The 15937-nt window shown below is 33.8% G+C and overlaps 1 protein-coding gene and 1 long non-coding RNA gene across 2 annotated transcripts; both read right to left on the reverse strand.

The window, feature by feature from the left end:
* Positions 1–2062: 2062 nt before the first annotated feature.
* Positions 2063–3485, reverse strand: LOC142643600 (uncharacterized). Its single transcript, XR_012845891.1, has 2 exons — positions 3259–3485; positions 2063–2574 (listed from the first exon to the last, which is right to left on the reverse strand). It is a non-coding gene; the product is annotated as an uncharacterized LOC142643600 (long non-coding RNA).
* A 2946-nt stretch (positions 3486–6431) lies between these two features.
* Positions 6432–14964, reverse strand: LOC142643598 (uncharacterized). The gene is made up of 22 exons (XM_075818287.1): positions 14689–14964; positions 14411–14581; positions 13802–13881; positions 13221–13307; positions 13058–13108; positions 12822–12939; positions 12680–12736; positions 12512–12576; positions 12293–12376; positions 12128–12178; positions 11966–12028; positions 11828–11874; positions 11643–11712; positions 11489–11551; positions 10489–10578; positions 10364–10402; positions 10009–10236; positions 9673–9758; positions 9214–9262; positions 9057–9137; positions 8860–8953; positions 6432–6960 (listed from the first exon to the last, which is right to left on the reverse strand). The coding sequence occupies exons 2-22, from the start codon at positions 14526–14528 to the stop codon at positions 6776–6778; spliced, it is 1806 nt and encodes a 601-aa protein (XP_075674402.1). The 5' UTR covers positions 14529–14581; positions 14689–14964; the 3' UTR covers positions 6432–6775.
* Between the last annotated feature and the right edge of the window lie 973 nt (positions 14965–15937).

Genomic DNA, 15937 nt, shown 5'->3' on the forward strand with positions numbered 1-15937 from the left:
TCACTTTTTCTAGTTCTTTTACGAAAAATGTTATGTCAACAATATTTTCATAATACTTTCACAACAAATTCTAAGTAGTAAGTTGTTATGGGTGGGCCAAAAAAGTATTTTAAGTTGTATATTCAAATTAGAACAAATAACAATTTACCCCTTATAATATGTTATGAAAATATTGTGGATATAGTTTTTTTTTTTAAGTAGAAGTATATTTTATCACTTTTTTAGTATTAAAAAAAAAGACTAAATAAACTAATGCCAAATGCACATCAAATGAAAAGATTTTCATTGAGATATCAATGAAGCCTTTAGAATCAATGAGACCTCCGAAGGCAACACCAAAAGAGATGAAAAATGGAACACCCCTGTTTTTTAGAGCTAGAGAGAATATAATAAAAATCCCCAATCCCAATTCAAGGGCCATCAAAAGAATCGATCACATGTTTTAGGGATTCCCAAAAGGTGGGTTTGAGGGCATTATCTAGGAAGAACGAGGGATCAGAGAAGACAACCAGGTTTATCATGTTGTTGTTTGAGTGAATCATTTCTATATCAATACCATTTCTTTAGGAAGGGCAAAGACCACCAACCTTACCAAGAGGAGAGACATTCTCCGAATTATGAAAACCTAAATTATGCAACTTGAAATTTTTAGTGGGAAGTGGGAACCAATCCTGTGATAGATTAGGGAGTTCACTTTTGCATTTCTGTATTGCTATATTGAAGGAATGATCAAACGGAGAGATTTGTGTTAGAAAAATGCTAGGTAGTAAACAAGAAATTCGTTCCCTAATGTATTGATTTGAATATGATTTTAAAGTTATGAAAATCATTAAATTCCACGTAGAAAAGGAAAGAGATAATATATGAGTTTACATGCTTCTAGGTTGAGTATTAGGTTGAGCTTTGGCATGTATGAGTTGGGCCCTCTTGTCCAAATAGTATTATTTTATTTTTTGTGTCAATAAGATTATGCGCAACAATTTTTCATGCATTTAGTCTGTCAATTTTTTTTTTTTTTGCTTATATAATATTTGTGTTCTTGTTTATGATTAAATTTGTATGTTGCTGTCGTTTATATAATTACAAAAATAAATTATCTTTTATATGTACCCAACAATTTGGACATCCTCCAAGTTCATGTCTTGCAAGGTGAGTTCATAGAAAGTTTGGTTGATATTAGGTGGGTCAGTGGGAATAATAGTAAGGGAGACGAAAGCCCATCTTTTTTGTAAGAGTTTGGGGAGGTTGAGATTAGTGGTGTGATTGTTGGATTTGAGGTGGATATTAGTGTCTGTGTATAAATTAAGAAAGAAATTTGCGGTGTAGCGACTAGGGGGTGAAGCCAGAGATGTGGGTTTGAAGTTCGGTGTGGAGAGAAGTGGGCTTGTGGGCATTGGGAAGGCTTAACTGGGAGGCCTGGGCTAATGGAGAGGCCCATCTGAGAGAAATTATGACTTGTGGCTATAGTTGTTTAAGATTCCAAACCCTAACTTTTAGATCTTAATTTTTTTTTCTTTAATGTTTTTTTTTTCCTGTTTTTAATTGTGAAAGTGATGAAATGAATAATAACTACATTATATAAGCCATTTTTGTGGGTAAAGTAACACTTTTCAAACTACATATAGGCAACATAAATTTGAGCCTAATCTTAGATAAATAATCTGTAATTATTCATTTACAAACTCACCCATCCAATAATGTCCACAACTATTTGAAAGAATAGGCCAACTTACTAGGTCTTTTCCAGAGATATGCTTTTAACTGTCCAACAACCTTTGACATAATTGTAAGCAGTGTAGTTTCCTATTCATAAGCCAATTGTTATTTTGATAATCGATAAATAGTGTTGTATTTGAATTGATCGTTGCCCCTAAAGCTAAACCATCAATTTGGCATGAACAATGCCAAGATTCTCCGCCTGCTTCACCCATGGAATGTTCAACTCTAACCAAAAAAAGAAAGAAAGAAAGATAACCGGAAAAAGGAGTTAAGACCGGTGACTTGTGCTTTTGCTACTGTAAGAAACAATCATAAGGGATGATCCAATTTTGAAAGAGATGAATTCTTTTAGGAAAGGGAAATAGTTCATTGCACAAAGTTCAATGTATACAGAGTACATACTATAAGAGTCCAGGCATAATTAGGATACAATAAAGGCACCAAAACATGATAAAAATAATGGTGCAAAGAGAGGTAACCCTCAATACCTTCTCGTGAAATACAACAATAACAAGCTATCCCATTAAAAAGACCAGGGGAATGCTACTCTATGAGTCCTTTGGAAAGCTATACCTAGACAATCCTAAATTTCTTCTATAAGGCCTCACAAAACCTACCAACCACACCACAAATTAAGAGAGATCCTATAACAGAAGGCACCAACAACCTTCACAAGTAGATCCCATTGCCATTGCTATAAACACCATCAGGCAACCCGTTAGTGCACTTAGCTGGAGTTGCGCTTCGGTATTTGAGTTTCATGGGACAATTGACTTACTCCATTCGGGACAGTCCTTTGGCTCCCACAGCTATGTAAGGCTACATCCAACTCCCCACATGCCGCTGCTATAATTCCTAAATTTGACAAAAGAATGAGAGAATTCAGAAGTCAACATGTCCGAATTTTGGTGCACACACATATCAAATGAGGTTAAGACACAAGTAAATAAAATTAAATGGTTAATCAGCAACAATACACATATCAGGGAATACTCCTCTCCTATTACAAACATGAACTCTCATGGGTCCAAAAGTTTTAATTCGGTGGACTGCTTCAAGCAGAACAAATACGTATTTCAGCTATCTTTACACAATATGGAGCAGTTTTAAAGAAAAAAGAAAGGAGAATAAAAAATTTTACATGGACACACTGACACTTGCAAATATTATAGAATAATCTATCATAAGAGCACCACATTAATATTGATGAACCTCACTAGTTTCTCATAAAATGATGAAATTATTTGCAATAAAGGCAGAGATCGTCCAATTTTCCTTGAATTAGTGAACCAAAACTTGAATTTTGCTGAATTTATATTCGAATTATGAAATACTATTCAGACGCTAACCATTAAAAGAAAACATTCAATCTATACTTTTCACTTTTCAGTTTGTTATTTAGGGCGGTAACCAACACACAAAACATAAAAATCATTATTAGCTATCAAAATAAATGAAAATGAACCCTATCAATCTTGATACAATGTCATCTCATCAAAGATTATCCAACATATATCTACGTCAGCATTTAGTTATCACCTTTTGTAATTTTGTCCACCATATATATCATAGCCAAAAGATGACACAACAGTATGTTTTCTTTGTGAGAATTTCTGTAAATTGGGCGAGGATGGCCAAATCTTTATCCCTTCATCAAAAATATACTTGTTCATAAATGCCTAACCTGCAGCCTGACCAGGCTGCAGTGAAGTAAAATGGCACTAAAAGGCAACCAAAGAAAGAAAATGAATAAAATAGAAAGATGAACTCAACTCCATATAATAATAAATAAAATAAAAAAGAGCAGAAAAAACCAACATATACAACAGGACCAGATCATTAGCACGCTTTCATGCCTTAAATGGGAAAGAAAGGAACGACAACAGACACTTTTATTTGGTGCATTAGCGATAGGAGTTCTTTCTTCCTCCAGAACTGTTTTCCAGAGAGAAAGAGGACTTGGGGGATGAACTGGGTTCGTTTACTTTTTTATGGTGGTCTGAAATTCATGAACACTATATTTGGTTTGAAGGAAGGGAGTAGAAGAGATAGAAAAGAAGTAGGGGAAGGGATGGGGGGAAAAAAAGAGGGGAAAGAAAGTTTCTCTCCCATGTGTTTGTTAACCGGGAGAGAAAGAGAGAGAAAATAAATAAATAAAGTGTGCTTTTTACTTCTATGGCCGCCTGATTGGAAGAGTAAAAAAGTGGGTGAATAAAAAATAAAGAAGTGATAGAAAAGTAAAAGATAGAAAAAATTTAGAACACTCTCATTTGTGTTTGGATGGAATGATATTAAAAATAAAGAAATGAAAATCTTATTTGTTTGGTTAAAAAAAAATGAGTAGATAAAAAATAAAGTTAATATAAATTTACAATTATATCTCTATAATATAAAACAATAGTTAACATTTTTTTAATTAAAAAAAAATTGTATAAGGACACTTCAATTTTATTGCTATTATTTAAAAAAAAAACCCACTATAACAAATGAAAATGTAAAAAATGGATAAAAAACAAAAAGACAAAAAAGTGAGAACCAAAAAATATAAAAATAAAAATGGTAATAGAAGAAATGGACTTGAAACAAAAAACGTAAAAGACAAAAAACTCGTTGCCAACTTGCTAGGAGAAAGACAATTTCGTCAAACTCATAGCGGGCTTTACCAATTTTTCTCTCCCCCTCCCTTCCTAACTAAACACTATTTTCACCTATTTTCTTTCCTATTTTTCACTTTTCTTTTTCCTTTCTTTCCAAAATCATCCCAACCAAACATACAAGTAAAAAAAGTAATTTTAAATCCCTTAAAAGTCAACAATTGCAGATAATATATTTATTAATGGGCTTCTCTCCATTTTCACCCAATTTGGGCGGAAACAAAATGTAGACCTAATTGATAGGTTTTCCATCAAATCTAGCTCATTTTCTTTTTTCTCCTGCTATCCAAACAGCGGAAAGACTTAATTTCTCTTCCTTTCCCTCCCTTTTACCTCAAACTAAACATAGTGCAAGGGAAATGAGCTCTCTTTCTTTGCTAAGTATGGCCCACAAAATTCGTGGTACCTAAATTTAGGAACAATAATATTAGTACACACATTTTTCTACAACTATTCTACCTGGTAAACTGTAAGTAAGGAGAAAAAATTATGGATTTATGTGACAGATAGCTAACTATAGTCTATTACATAAGACAATTATAAAAAAATGTATTAGTGCTAGCACTATTAAATCATAATCATTAAATGAAGAATCGCCACTTTTTTTTTTAGTCAAATCTCACTTATTATTATCCCTCAAACAAATGGTGAGAGGAGGGTTTTTTAAAAAATTTAAGTAAAAGTAATATTAATCAAGACAAAAAGAAGAGAAGGGCCTGAAACTAAGATAAGATAAAATGAAATAAGATGATTACATGAAGCCTATATCAATAAGGCCTTTAGAATCTATGAGGCCTCCGAAGCCACCACTAGAAGAGAATGCAAAAGTAGAACCCTCTTGTTTTACTTAGCTAGAGAGAACCCCAATACCAATCCAAGAACCATCAATAGAATCAATCACATGTTTTAGGGAATCCCAAAAGGAGGGTTTGAGGGACCATAGATCAACACCATTTCTCTAGGCAAGACAAAGACCACTAGCCTTACCAAGAGGAGAGACATATTCCAAATTATAGAAGACTAATTAGGCAACTTGAGATTTTTAGAGGGAAGCAATTCTGTGATAGATTAGGAAGTTCACTTTTGCATTTCTGGATTGCTATATTGAAGGAATGATCAATGAAGAGATTTGGACATCCTCCAGGTTCATGTCTTGAAAATTTGGTTGATATTAAGTGGGTCAATGGGAATAACAGTAAGGGAGACCAAAGCCCAGCTTTTTTTGTAAGAATTGGGTGAGGTTGATTGTTGGATTTGAGGTGGATATTGGGTTCTAAAATTAGAATGAAATTTGTGGTGTAGCGATTAGGGGGTGAAGCCGGCGATGTGGGCTTTTGGAGTTCGGTGTGGAAAGGAGTGGGCTTGTGGCCATTTGGAAGGCTTGAGAGGGATCTGGGCTAATGGAGACAAACAGGCCCATCCAAGAGAAATTATAGTTTGTGACTATTGTTGTTAAATCAGGCCCACCCGATTGTGAAGGAACCATAACAGATTCCAAAACCCAAACTTTAGATCTTTATTTTTTTCCCCCCTGTTTTTGTCAGTGAAAGTGATGAAATGAGTAACAATTGTATAACATAAGCCACCCGTAAAGTGACACTTTTTAAACTATGGGTAGGCAAAATGAATTTAGGTCTAATCTTAGGCGGATAATGTTATTATCTTTTTACAAACTCACCCTTCCAACAATGTCCACTGCCATTTGAATGAATAGGCCAACTTACTAGGTCTTTTCCAAAGATATTCTTTAAACTGTCCAACAGCCTTTGACAAAGCTGTAAGCTGTGTAGTTTCCTATTCATAAGCCAACTGTTATATTGATAATCGATAAAGACTAGTGTATTTGATCGTGGATTGCCTCAAGGCCCCCGAAACTAAACCATCAATTTGGCATGAACAATGCCAAGATTCTCCACCTGCTTCACCCATGAAACATTCAACTCTAACCAAAAAACCGAAAAGAAAGAAAACCAAAAAAAGGATATAAGACTGGTGACTTGTGTTTTTGCTACTGTAAGAAACAATCATGAGGGATGATCCAATTTTGAAGGAGATGAATTCTTTTAGGAAAGGGAAATAGTTCATTGCACAAAGTTCAGTGTACACACAGTGCATACTGCAAGAGTCCAGGCATAATTAGGATACAATAAATGCACCAAACCATGATAAAAATAATGGTGCAAAGAGAGGTAACCCTCAATACCTTCTCATGAAATACAACAATAACAAGCTATCCCGTTAAAAAGACCGGGGGAATGCTGCTCTATGAGTCCTTTGGAAAGCTATACCTACCGGTACCCAAATTACTGTACAGACAATCCTAAATTTCTTCTATAAGGCCTCCCAAAACCTACCAACCACACCACAAAGAGAGATCCTATAACATAAGGCAACAACAACCTTCACAAGTAGATCCCATTGCCATTGCTATAAACACCATCAGGCAACCCATTAGTGCACTTAGCTGGAGTTGCGTTTCGGTATTTGAGTTTCATGGGACAATTGACTACTCCATTCAGGACAGTCCTTTGGCTCCCACAGCTGTGTAAGGCTACATCCAACTCCCCACATGCCGCTGCTATAAGTCCTAAATTTGACAAAAGAATGGGAGGATTCAGAAGTAAACATTTCCGAATTTTGGTGCACGCGCATATCAAATGAGGTTAAGACACAAGTAAATAAAATTAAATGGTTAATCAGCAACAATACACATATAAGGGAATACTCCTCTCCTATTACAAACATGAACTCTCATGGATCCAAAAATTTTAATTCGGTGGACTGCTTCAAGCAGAACAAATACGTATTTCAGCTATCTTTACACAATATGGAGCAGTTTTAAAGGAAAAAGAAAGGAGAATAAAAAATTTTACATGCACGTACACTGACACCTGCAAATATTATAGCATAATCTATCATAGGTGCACCACATTGATATTGATGAACCTCACTAGTTTCTCATAAAACGATGAAATTATTTGCAATAAAGGCAGAGATTGTCCAATTTTCCTTGAATTAGTGAACCAAAACTTGAATTTTGCTGAATTTATATTCGAATTATGAAAATTATTCAGATGCTAACCATTAAAAGAAAACATTCAATCAATACTTTTCACTATTCAGTTTGTTATTTAGGGCAGTAACTAACACAGACAAAATAAAAATCATTATTAGATATCAAAACATATGAAAATGAACCCTATCAATCTTGATACAATGTCATCTCATCAAAGATTATCCAACATATATCTACATCAGCATTTGTCATCACCATCTGTAAATTTGTCCACCATATCATACCCAAAAGATGACACAACAGTATGTTTTCTTTGAGATAATTTCTGTAAATTGGGTGAGGATGGCCAAATATTTACCCCTTGATCAAAAATACACTTGTTCATGAATGCCTAACCCGCAGCCTGACCAGGCTGGAGTGAAGTAAAATGACACTTTCAAATATGAGCGAGCTTATAATATGCATATTGCACTTCCAAATTGCAGATATTTCCAGAATATGCTCCTTTATTATAAAACATTTCAAATTAGGTGATAACCCACTTAGGACAATCATTGTTTATATGGCCAGCACTTTACCCTAGGGTATCTGATCAAATGACATGGAAACTTGGCAGTTGTTCCATGTTTTTATATCCTTGAACTTGAATATGAGATAAAACCAAATTATTAATTTTCCTTCTGAAATTTCAAGATAGGTTTTAATGCAGGTATTTTTTACAATAAGAAAGCCCCGAAGGTATCTTACCTGTCGGATGTTTTAATTTATTGGTGCAAATTGTACCATACAATGGTCTCATGTAACAATATATAGAGTCATGCAGGCATTTGAAGATAGAATTAAATAGAACTTTTTACTATTAAATACCAAACTCATGTCTGTTTACTTGGACGATAGGATTTGAACATTTTTGTTCCTTCTAATGCAAGATCCATATTTGTTTCTAATTACCTAAAGTGCAATGCTTTTAACTTATTCTTGCTAAAAGTTACACAAGGGAAGGAATCTAGGTTTATCATAAGGTATATGCACCAAAAAATGTATTGCTTGAAAGAACTCATAAGATATGAAGAAAGAATACTTTTTATGTAAAAGAAAACTACCTATAATCAGTATGTCCTAAAAGTAGCAGAAATAGTTCTACCATGATCATTCTTTGTTGAAAGATATATCGTAGCATACAACTATTTACATGTTTCCACCCAGATCCTGTGTTCAGCACTTATTACTAAAGCTCTAATCTCTTTAGCTTTATGGGCCCTAGTATATTCTATTGCATCTTACACATGATTGGAAATACGTGGATTAGAAGCAATAATAGAAACTGTCAATAATCCCAACCAAAAACTAACCACACGTAATTCCAGTATATGTGTCAGATGATTGAAACAGGGCTTTGTTTCATGTAACAATTTTATGATTGAATAACATCAAGTTGAATGGATACTTAAGAAAGACCAAGAGAGGTACCTAAAAACAAAGGAGAAGGTTTTCCTGGCCTTGATTTAAATTCAGGATGAAATTGAACACCAACAAAATATGGATGATTAGGTAGTTCAACAATCTGTAACATCAGCAAACCAAATATTAACACAGAGCCACTACAGATGTAAAATAACCACATTCAAAGATCACAAGGTCATTAACATTGTGGCTTATAATTATACCTCCATACGTCGACTAGTTTCATCTTTGCCAGTGAAAGAGAGGCCAGCTTTTTCAAGGCGTCCAACCATATCCGGATTCACCTGCATGATAAAAAATTATTCCCCTTTCCAAAATAGCTGGTTAAAAGAAAATTATATGCATGTCAATCCCACAAACCTCATATCTATGCCGATGTCTCTCATCAATGAAGCTTCTATTTCCATATCTAACACAAATCAAAGCACAAAGGTTTAGCCAACCAGCTGATGCATCCTATTTAGCAGAGACTAGTACCCATCTAAAATTAAATTCAGAACTTTTAAATCTTCTAATACATTCACGCTCATTAACATTCTGTGTGTGTACAAGAACCTAAAATCTAAATCTGAATCTAGCATGTCCCGTCATATTGATATTGTTTCATTACTGCCCCCAAGATTTTTTTCTTTTCTTTTTTTCTTTTTTAAGTCAGAACCCTACTGTTGATTTTTATTTTTTAATTATACAATAAAAATACAATATAATCTACCCCTAAAAATTCATTTTTCTTTTGAATTTCTACTTGGCCCCAATGTTCAATTATCAGTTGACTCATGTATATTGTATGTAAATATCTTGTTTAAAATCAATACTCACAGTTTTGCAGATTTGCAGTCCAAAACATGGAATTTTGTCCTCCTTGATCCAAGGCGCATGGTGCCTCCCATATGTGTTTTTGAGCCCTGCTTATAATGAAAGATCGGAAATTATTAAATATATACATAGATCTCATGTCAGGTTCTTAGTTTAATCAAAAAATAAATGAAGGTTGAATTTAAAGGCTTCCATCTCTCTCTGCCTCTTATTTAGCAACATTCTCTTCTTAGCTCAAAATAAAAGGAATAAGAATTAAACTCTATTTCTACTTTTTCTTTAAAAGTGCAAAAACAATTTTCTATCATTGTTTAAACTCAAAAGGCACAAAATACAAACCTCAGGCATAAATATAACACAGGGATTCTTGGTATTGGGATCAAATTCAGTGCTGTTAGCATCTTTCAGACCAAGAACAGATCGTGCAAAATCAATGACAGCAATTTGCATTCCTAGACAAATGCCAAGAAATGGTTTTCTATTTTCTCGGGCATACTTTGCTGCAAGAATTTTCCCTTGCACTCCTCTGTCACCAAACCCTCCTGGAACAAGAACACCATCTGCACCCTGAAGATAAAGGCTAGTCAGAGACCAAATCAAAAAAATTACTACAAGTTAAAGAGGGTAGACACCTCCAGAATAAATTAAAATAGCATTATCAGCTTGATAATCCAATCACATCAGTTAAACCAACCTTCAACAACTTCCAGGCAGCTTTATAAGCATCTGGATTCTGCAACAAGAAATTTTTGTCATGTTGTGAAATAAGGTAAAAATTAAGATTAAGTACAATGTGAGAAACACAATATTAATAATAACCTCTTTTTCAGTTGCATCTTCAAGATCACTAGCTGGAACCCAATCTACAAAGAGTTTCTTGCCATGGCTAACAGAAGCATGCACAAGAGCCTGTAGAGACAGTACATTGTATATAGCCAGCAACATTATACTTCTGCACACTCAAGCTATACCAATATGCATGTGATATATTAAGATACTAAACTTAAAATAACATATTCATTCCCTTCGTCCCACATTTTTGGTCCTTAATTCCATTTTAGGATGTTCCAAAATAATAGGTACTTTGAAAAGTAAATGGACACAAATTTAATAATATTTCTAACTTGCCCTTTATTTGAAGAAGGGCACAACTTATAGAATCTTCAAAAGCATCATTACATAGAGGATGTGTGTGCTTTGTGATTCTTTGAGCTTATGAAGATAAAAAAGAATCATCAGATTTCTATAACTAAATTCAATCAGTAGTCAGATCTCAATGACTGGCCTCTTAACGAACTGAGACACATCATGAATGCTCAAAATGGATTCAAAATTGCTAAAACAAGTGACTTATACTCTTATAGGACAATATATTGACTAAGATGCTGAAGATGATCCAGCTATCCTAAATCCCTGGATAAACAAAAAACAAGGCCATCATAGATTGCAATACCATGTCATTTTATCTACCACTATAAAAGTACATGAGACATGATTTATAGGGTGAAAAATCATATCATATTATCTACTAAAGACTATTTAAATTCTAATACACAATTAAAAATTTGAATGGTATCACAAGTAAGAGCAGATGAAAGTATCTTTAGAGAAATAGAAACAGAAATTAAATATTTAATTGGCGTCATATGTTGAAAAATTATATAATATTATCTACTAATAAATATAGTTAAATATTTTTTGTATAAGGACCCCAAAGTCAACTGAATTTACCAACAATCTTTGATATTTCCATTATAAGAATGCATAATAATTCCAGCTGAAATAATGATTTAGAGTAAGAAGTGATAACTAAGTGCACCTTTAGTACAGAGAGGTAGGAATCTGAAAGGCCTGTATACTTCCCAACCATGGCAATGTGGACCTGTCAATTAGTTGACACACAGAGATAAACTTCTGACAACAAATAGAAAGAAAAATAGATTCTGAATTTGAGAATCGATTGTTAGACCCACCGGCTCATGCAACTTGTCACATTTTTCAGCCCTTGAAATCCATTCATCTAATTCAGGCTTGCCAGCTTTACTGCCATTACAGAAAGCATTGCATAAGGATGCTGAAAACTTAAATGATGTCACATGCCTGGACATTCAAGCTCAAAATTAACATAATAATTAAGAACTGAGCTAATCAGACAAACCCCAGAAGGTTCAGCACTTTCAAGATTGCTTCATGGGCCTTCTGATCCTAATTCAGAAGAAAAAACATATCCAGCTGTAAGAGATCTTAATTAAATATTCAAGATTTACATTCCAAGGAGTGCTAAAGTACTACTTACTCTTAAAAGCAAAGGAATGTGCCAGATGTTGGGTACATCATAGAGAGTGATGATGTTTTCTGCCTGAAAAACAAGTGCTTTCAATAAGATAGAATCTTACAAAGCAGATAAATATAAATTTCCACTTATATGCACATAAAACTTTTGGCCATATCAAAATACCGGGACATGGCAAAACTGAGAGACTTTGACTTTTACGTTCTCCTCAAGTGCCTGTTAACAAATTCAATTTAATACATTAAGTCAACCCGATAAAGTAGCAACATAAAAAAGTGTGTGTGTGTGCACGCACGCATGTCAGAGAGAAACAAAGGGATAGTGGGATACCGTTGTACTACGACAAGTTAAGATATGTGGTGTCAAACCCAGGCCTCTTAGTTGCCGAACACTGTGCTGGGTTGGTTTTGTTTTCTGAACAATAATGAGAAAATTCACCACAATTATTAAACCAACCAAGAAATTTGTTCTGATAAATAAAAAAGATGCAACCACTGTATCATCTGCCATATGGGATGTACAGAAACTTTCAATTCCTAAGAAGTTTACCTGTTCACCAACAACATTTAAAACAGGCACAAGGCTGACATGAATCAAGCAAAAGTTTTCGGTCCCTAAAATGAGAAGCATTCAAGAAAAGAAGACATTTAATTAGAATTATTAAAAGATCAAGCTTGACACTTGTGTCTTCTGAAGTTGCATAGACAATATCCTTACCTACACGATACGAGAATTGACCTAATGCTTCAATAAACGGCATGGATTCAATATCTCCTGCACCAAGGAAGCTTATTAAAATCTTAAAAAACTGAGAAACAACTTGTACTTCCACATTTCAAGAACACTGTTGTTAGTGTACCTATAGTTCCACCCAATTCTATGACACAAACATCAGGTGAACCTGACTTTCCATCCACTGGTATCACTGCTACCCGCTCAATCCACTCTTGAATGGCATCTGTGATGTGAGGGACAACCTACAGAACCAAAGTATGTAAAAAGACTTGTTGGCCATACATGTATATCAAGGTTAAGAATGATACAAGAAAACAAAATGGATATATTAGTGGGACAGGGGAAAAAAAGAAAACAAACCTGTACAGTTTTCCCCAGATAATCTCCCCTTCTCTCCTTGTCAATAACAGACTGCCATACAAGAAGAAAAACTTAAGCCATTAGAGTTTGGTAGAGAATATAATAATCTTTACCAACTCTACAAGTAAATATTTAATATAGGTATGGAAATGAACCAACTTGCCTGGTAAATCTTTCCGGTAGTGATATTATGATCGCGTGTCAACTTGATATCTAGAAACCTTTCATAATTTCCAAGGTCCAGGTCCACCTTTGAATACAAAATAAAGTCATGTTTCATACTGTTATGCCGAGTTCTGATCATATCATCCATATTTGTCAAAACCTTGACAAATTAGTCCTGATGTCTACATTTTTGCTTTAATTTTTGTTAAAAGTAACATGCTTAACTAGAACTTTCAAATAGTATCTGTACAGAAGAAATAGGATAGCGTACAAATTTGATAGTGATCATTCTAAAAGTCATTTCTTTTCTCAAAAACAAAACATGAAATTGATCCAGTGAGGTGCACTACAATTTACTGAAACAACCAAATCCCCATACCAATAGGCCTACTTAAACATTTCAAAAACTTCTTGTCGAAATAGAATCCATTTAGAACATAAAAGGGGCCGACCTTTCAAGAATTTAATTTTATAAACCCCATCAAAGAGAGTTGAAGCAAGTAGGAAAATAATGTTGACATATCATTTATACAATAAAATTAACAAACAAATAACACAGAAAAGGAACTGTTTTTATACCTCACCGCCATCATCTAACACAAAAACTTCTCCATGCTCAAAAGGGGACATTGTTCCAGCATCAGTGTTCAAGTAAGGATCTGAATTACAAAACAAAAAATGGGGCCAAAACACATGTCAAAACGTTGAAAAAGAAGAAAACAAGAACAAGACAAGGCAATCATATGTCAAGAGTTTATAAAACAAAAAAAATGCCCGGTAATGAATCATAGAATTGATGTGGTTGTGTGATATTGTCAATTTCTGCTCCAATTAGAGGAGCCCAGAAAAGCACACAAGTTAATATATTTTTATTAAAAAAAAAGAGAGAGAAAAAAAGAGGTTAATAAATTAGATAAGGAAAACTAAATGGAAGTTTAACCAACTTATAAGACACATTTATACATATAACATATACACATTCTTAACTGAGAAACAACTTAAAATTCTGATGCTCATTTTAGGAAAAAAATAGATTGCCCATATTCCAAAAGCTAATAATGTAGCAATAAAGCTTCAAAAAAATTCATTAGGGGCCCAAGAAAAAGGAAATATACAGACAAGCAAGCAGCTAAAAAAAACAAAAACAAAAGAAGAAGAAGAAGAAGAAGAAGAAGAAGCAGCAGAGACCAATTTTGATGGAGGTCACACGAAGGCCACAGGCCTTGAGAAGTAGGCCAATACTACTGGCGGTGACTCCTTTTCCAAGGCCACTAACCACCCCACCAGTCACCAACACATACTTCATTTTTATGCTTTCTTTTTTTCTTTGTTTTTCTTTACCTCAGTTTTAGATAACACCTACATATATAAACAGAACATTATATCAGAAAACAGAACAGAACAGGCATTTCCAATGATCATCAACAACAAATATTGGTGGTAAACTGAAAAACCAGACACAGTACCCAAAAGCTGAAGTGGGTTTTGTTTGTGGAGGAAAGCAAAGCAACTATAGTTTGGTTTGGGAGTTCAGACGTTATAACAAGAAGGTGGCAAAGGCGCAGAGAGCATGAGGAACAAACCCACAGTCACACACTCATACACTCGAGTACAAATATGTAGAAAAGAAAGAGAAAATGGGAGAGAAAACTAGGCAGAAGGAAAGGATATGAGTTTGAGATTTCTCAGCGTTGGCGGCTTTATATAGTTATTATACAACACTCCCAAGCCCAAAACGCATAAACCCCCCCAATAGAAATATGTTTTAGAGGCTAATGTAAAAAGGGTTTTGCCCTTTTTTTTTACTTTTTTGCTTCCCTATAAAGGTTGCTCTCTCTCTCTTTAGTGGTTAATTGCTTAATTACACACCGAGTACGGTACGTGTGAGATACATCGGCTGAAAAATGTGCGTTCAAAACACGATCTTTGTTAAATCGTGAAATCGTGTTTTCTCTTACTTTTTCAAAATTATAATTGAAATTTTATCTTGATGGCACTATTTTCGAAAGTGTGTAATTAAATGCGTGTAATAAGTTTGCAACAAATATTAATGTTTTGATAATGAAAAAAGTTAGCATATGTCCTAGCTTTAGTTTAGATAATATTTTTAAAAACTGTTTATAAGAGAAGATAACTTTTTATATTTTCATAAAAATTGTACTAAGGCATTCTTAAAATAGTTTATTAACAAATGTTTAAAAAGCACCCATTAATTAAACTATTTTATAATAATTATATAATTTTTTTTAATCTTAAGATATAAATAAATGAGATTAAATTATGTAAGGATGTAATGTAAAACTCATACTTTACCATTTTAATCCCAACATGTCACATCATCTTAATACATATTTAAGAATAAAGCACAACCACACCCATAGAATTCTAATACCCATATATAAATTCAACCAAATTGGGAGTTTATTGAGATATTATTATGTGTGGTATGATATATTAAATTTTAAGTAAAATACTACTGCGACAACCCCTTGTTAGATTGTGTAAAACATATTTTTTTTTTTTTTGAGAGAATTGCAACATATAGTGTTCGCTCCTAATAATACTCTTTATTATCAGACTAAGACACCAATTGGTTTTTGGTGTAAGCCGGGCCTTATATCTCTTATTCAACCATTAAAAACTTTATCAATTGAACTAATTGGAACCCATTGTAAAATATGGATTTTACACTCATCCTTACCAAATTTTGACTCT

The sequence above is a fragment of the Castanea sativa genome, chromosome 7, assembly GCF_040712315.1.
Source record: "Castanea sativa cultivar Marrone di Chiusa Pesio chromosome 7, ASM4071231v1".
NCBI classification, from domain to species: Eukaryota; Viridiplantae; Streptophyta; class Magnoliopsida; order Fagales; family Fagaceae; genus Castanea; species Castanea sativa.

Bases quoted from the DNA above. Each gene is read 5' to 3' on its own strand.
- LOC142643598 (XM_075818287.1), bottom strand. From the start codon at position 14,528: ATGAAGTATGTGTTGGTGACTGGTGGGGTGGTTAGTGGCCTTGGAAAA. The intron at 9,263-9,672 runs GTGAGTATTGAT...GATTTGTGTTAG, and splicing joins GACTGCAAATCTGCAAAACT to ATATGGAAATAGAAGCTTCA. The intron at 9,138-9,213 runs GTTTGTGGGATT...TTTATCATGCAG, and splicing joins GACATCGGCATAGATATGAG to GTGAATCCGGATATGGTTGG.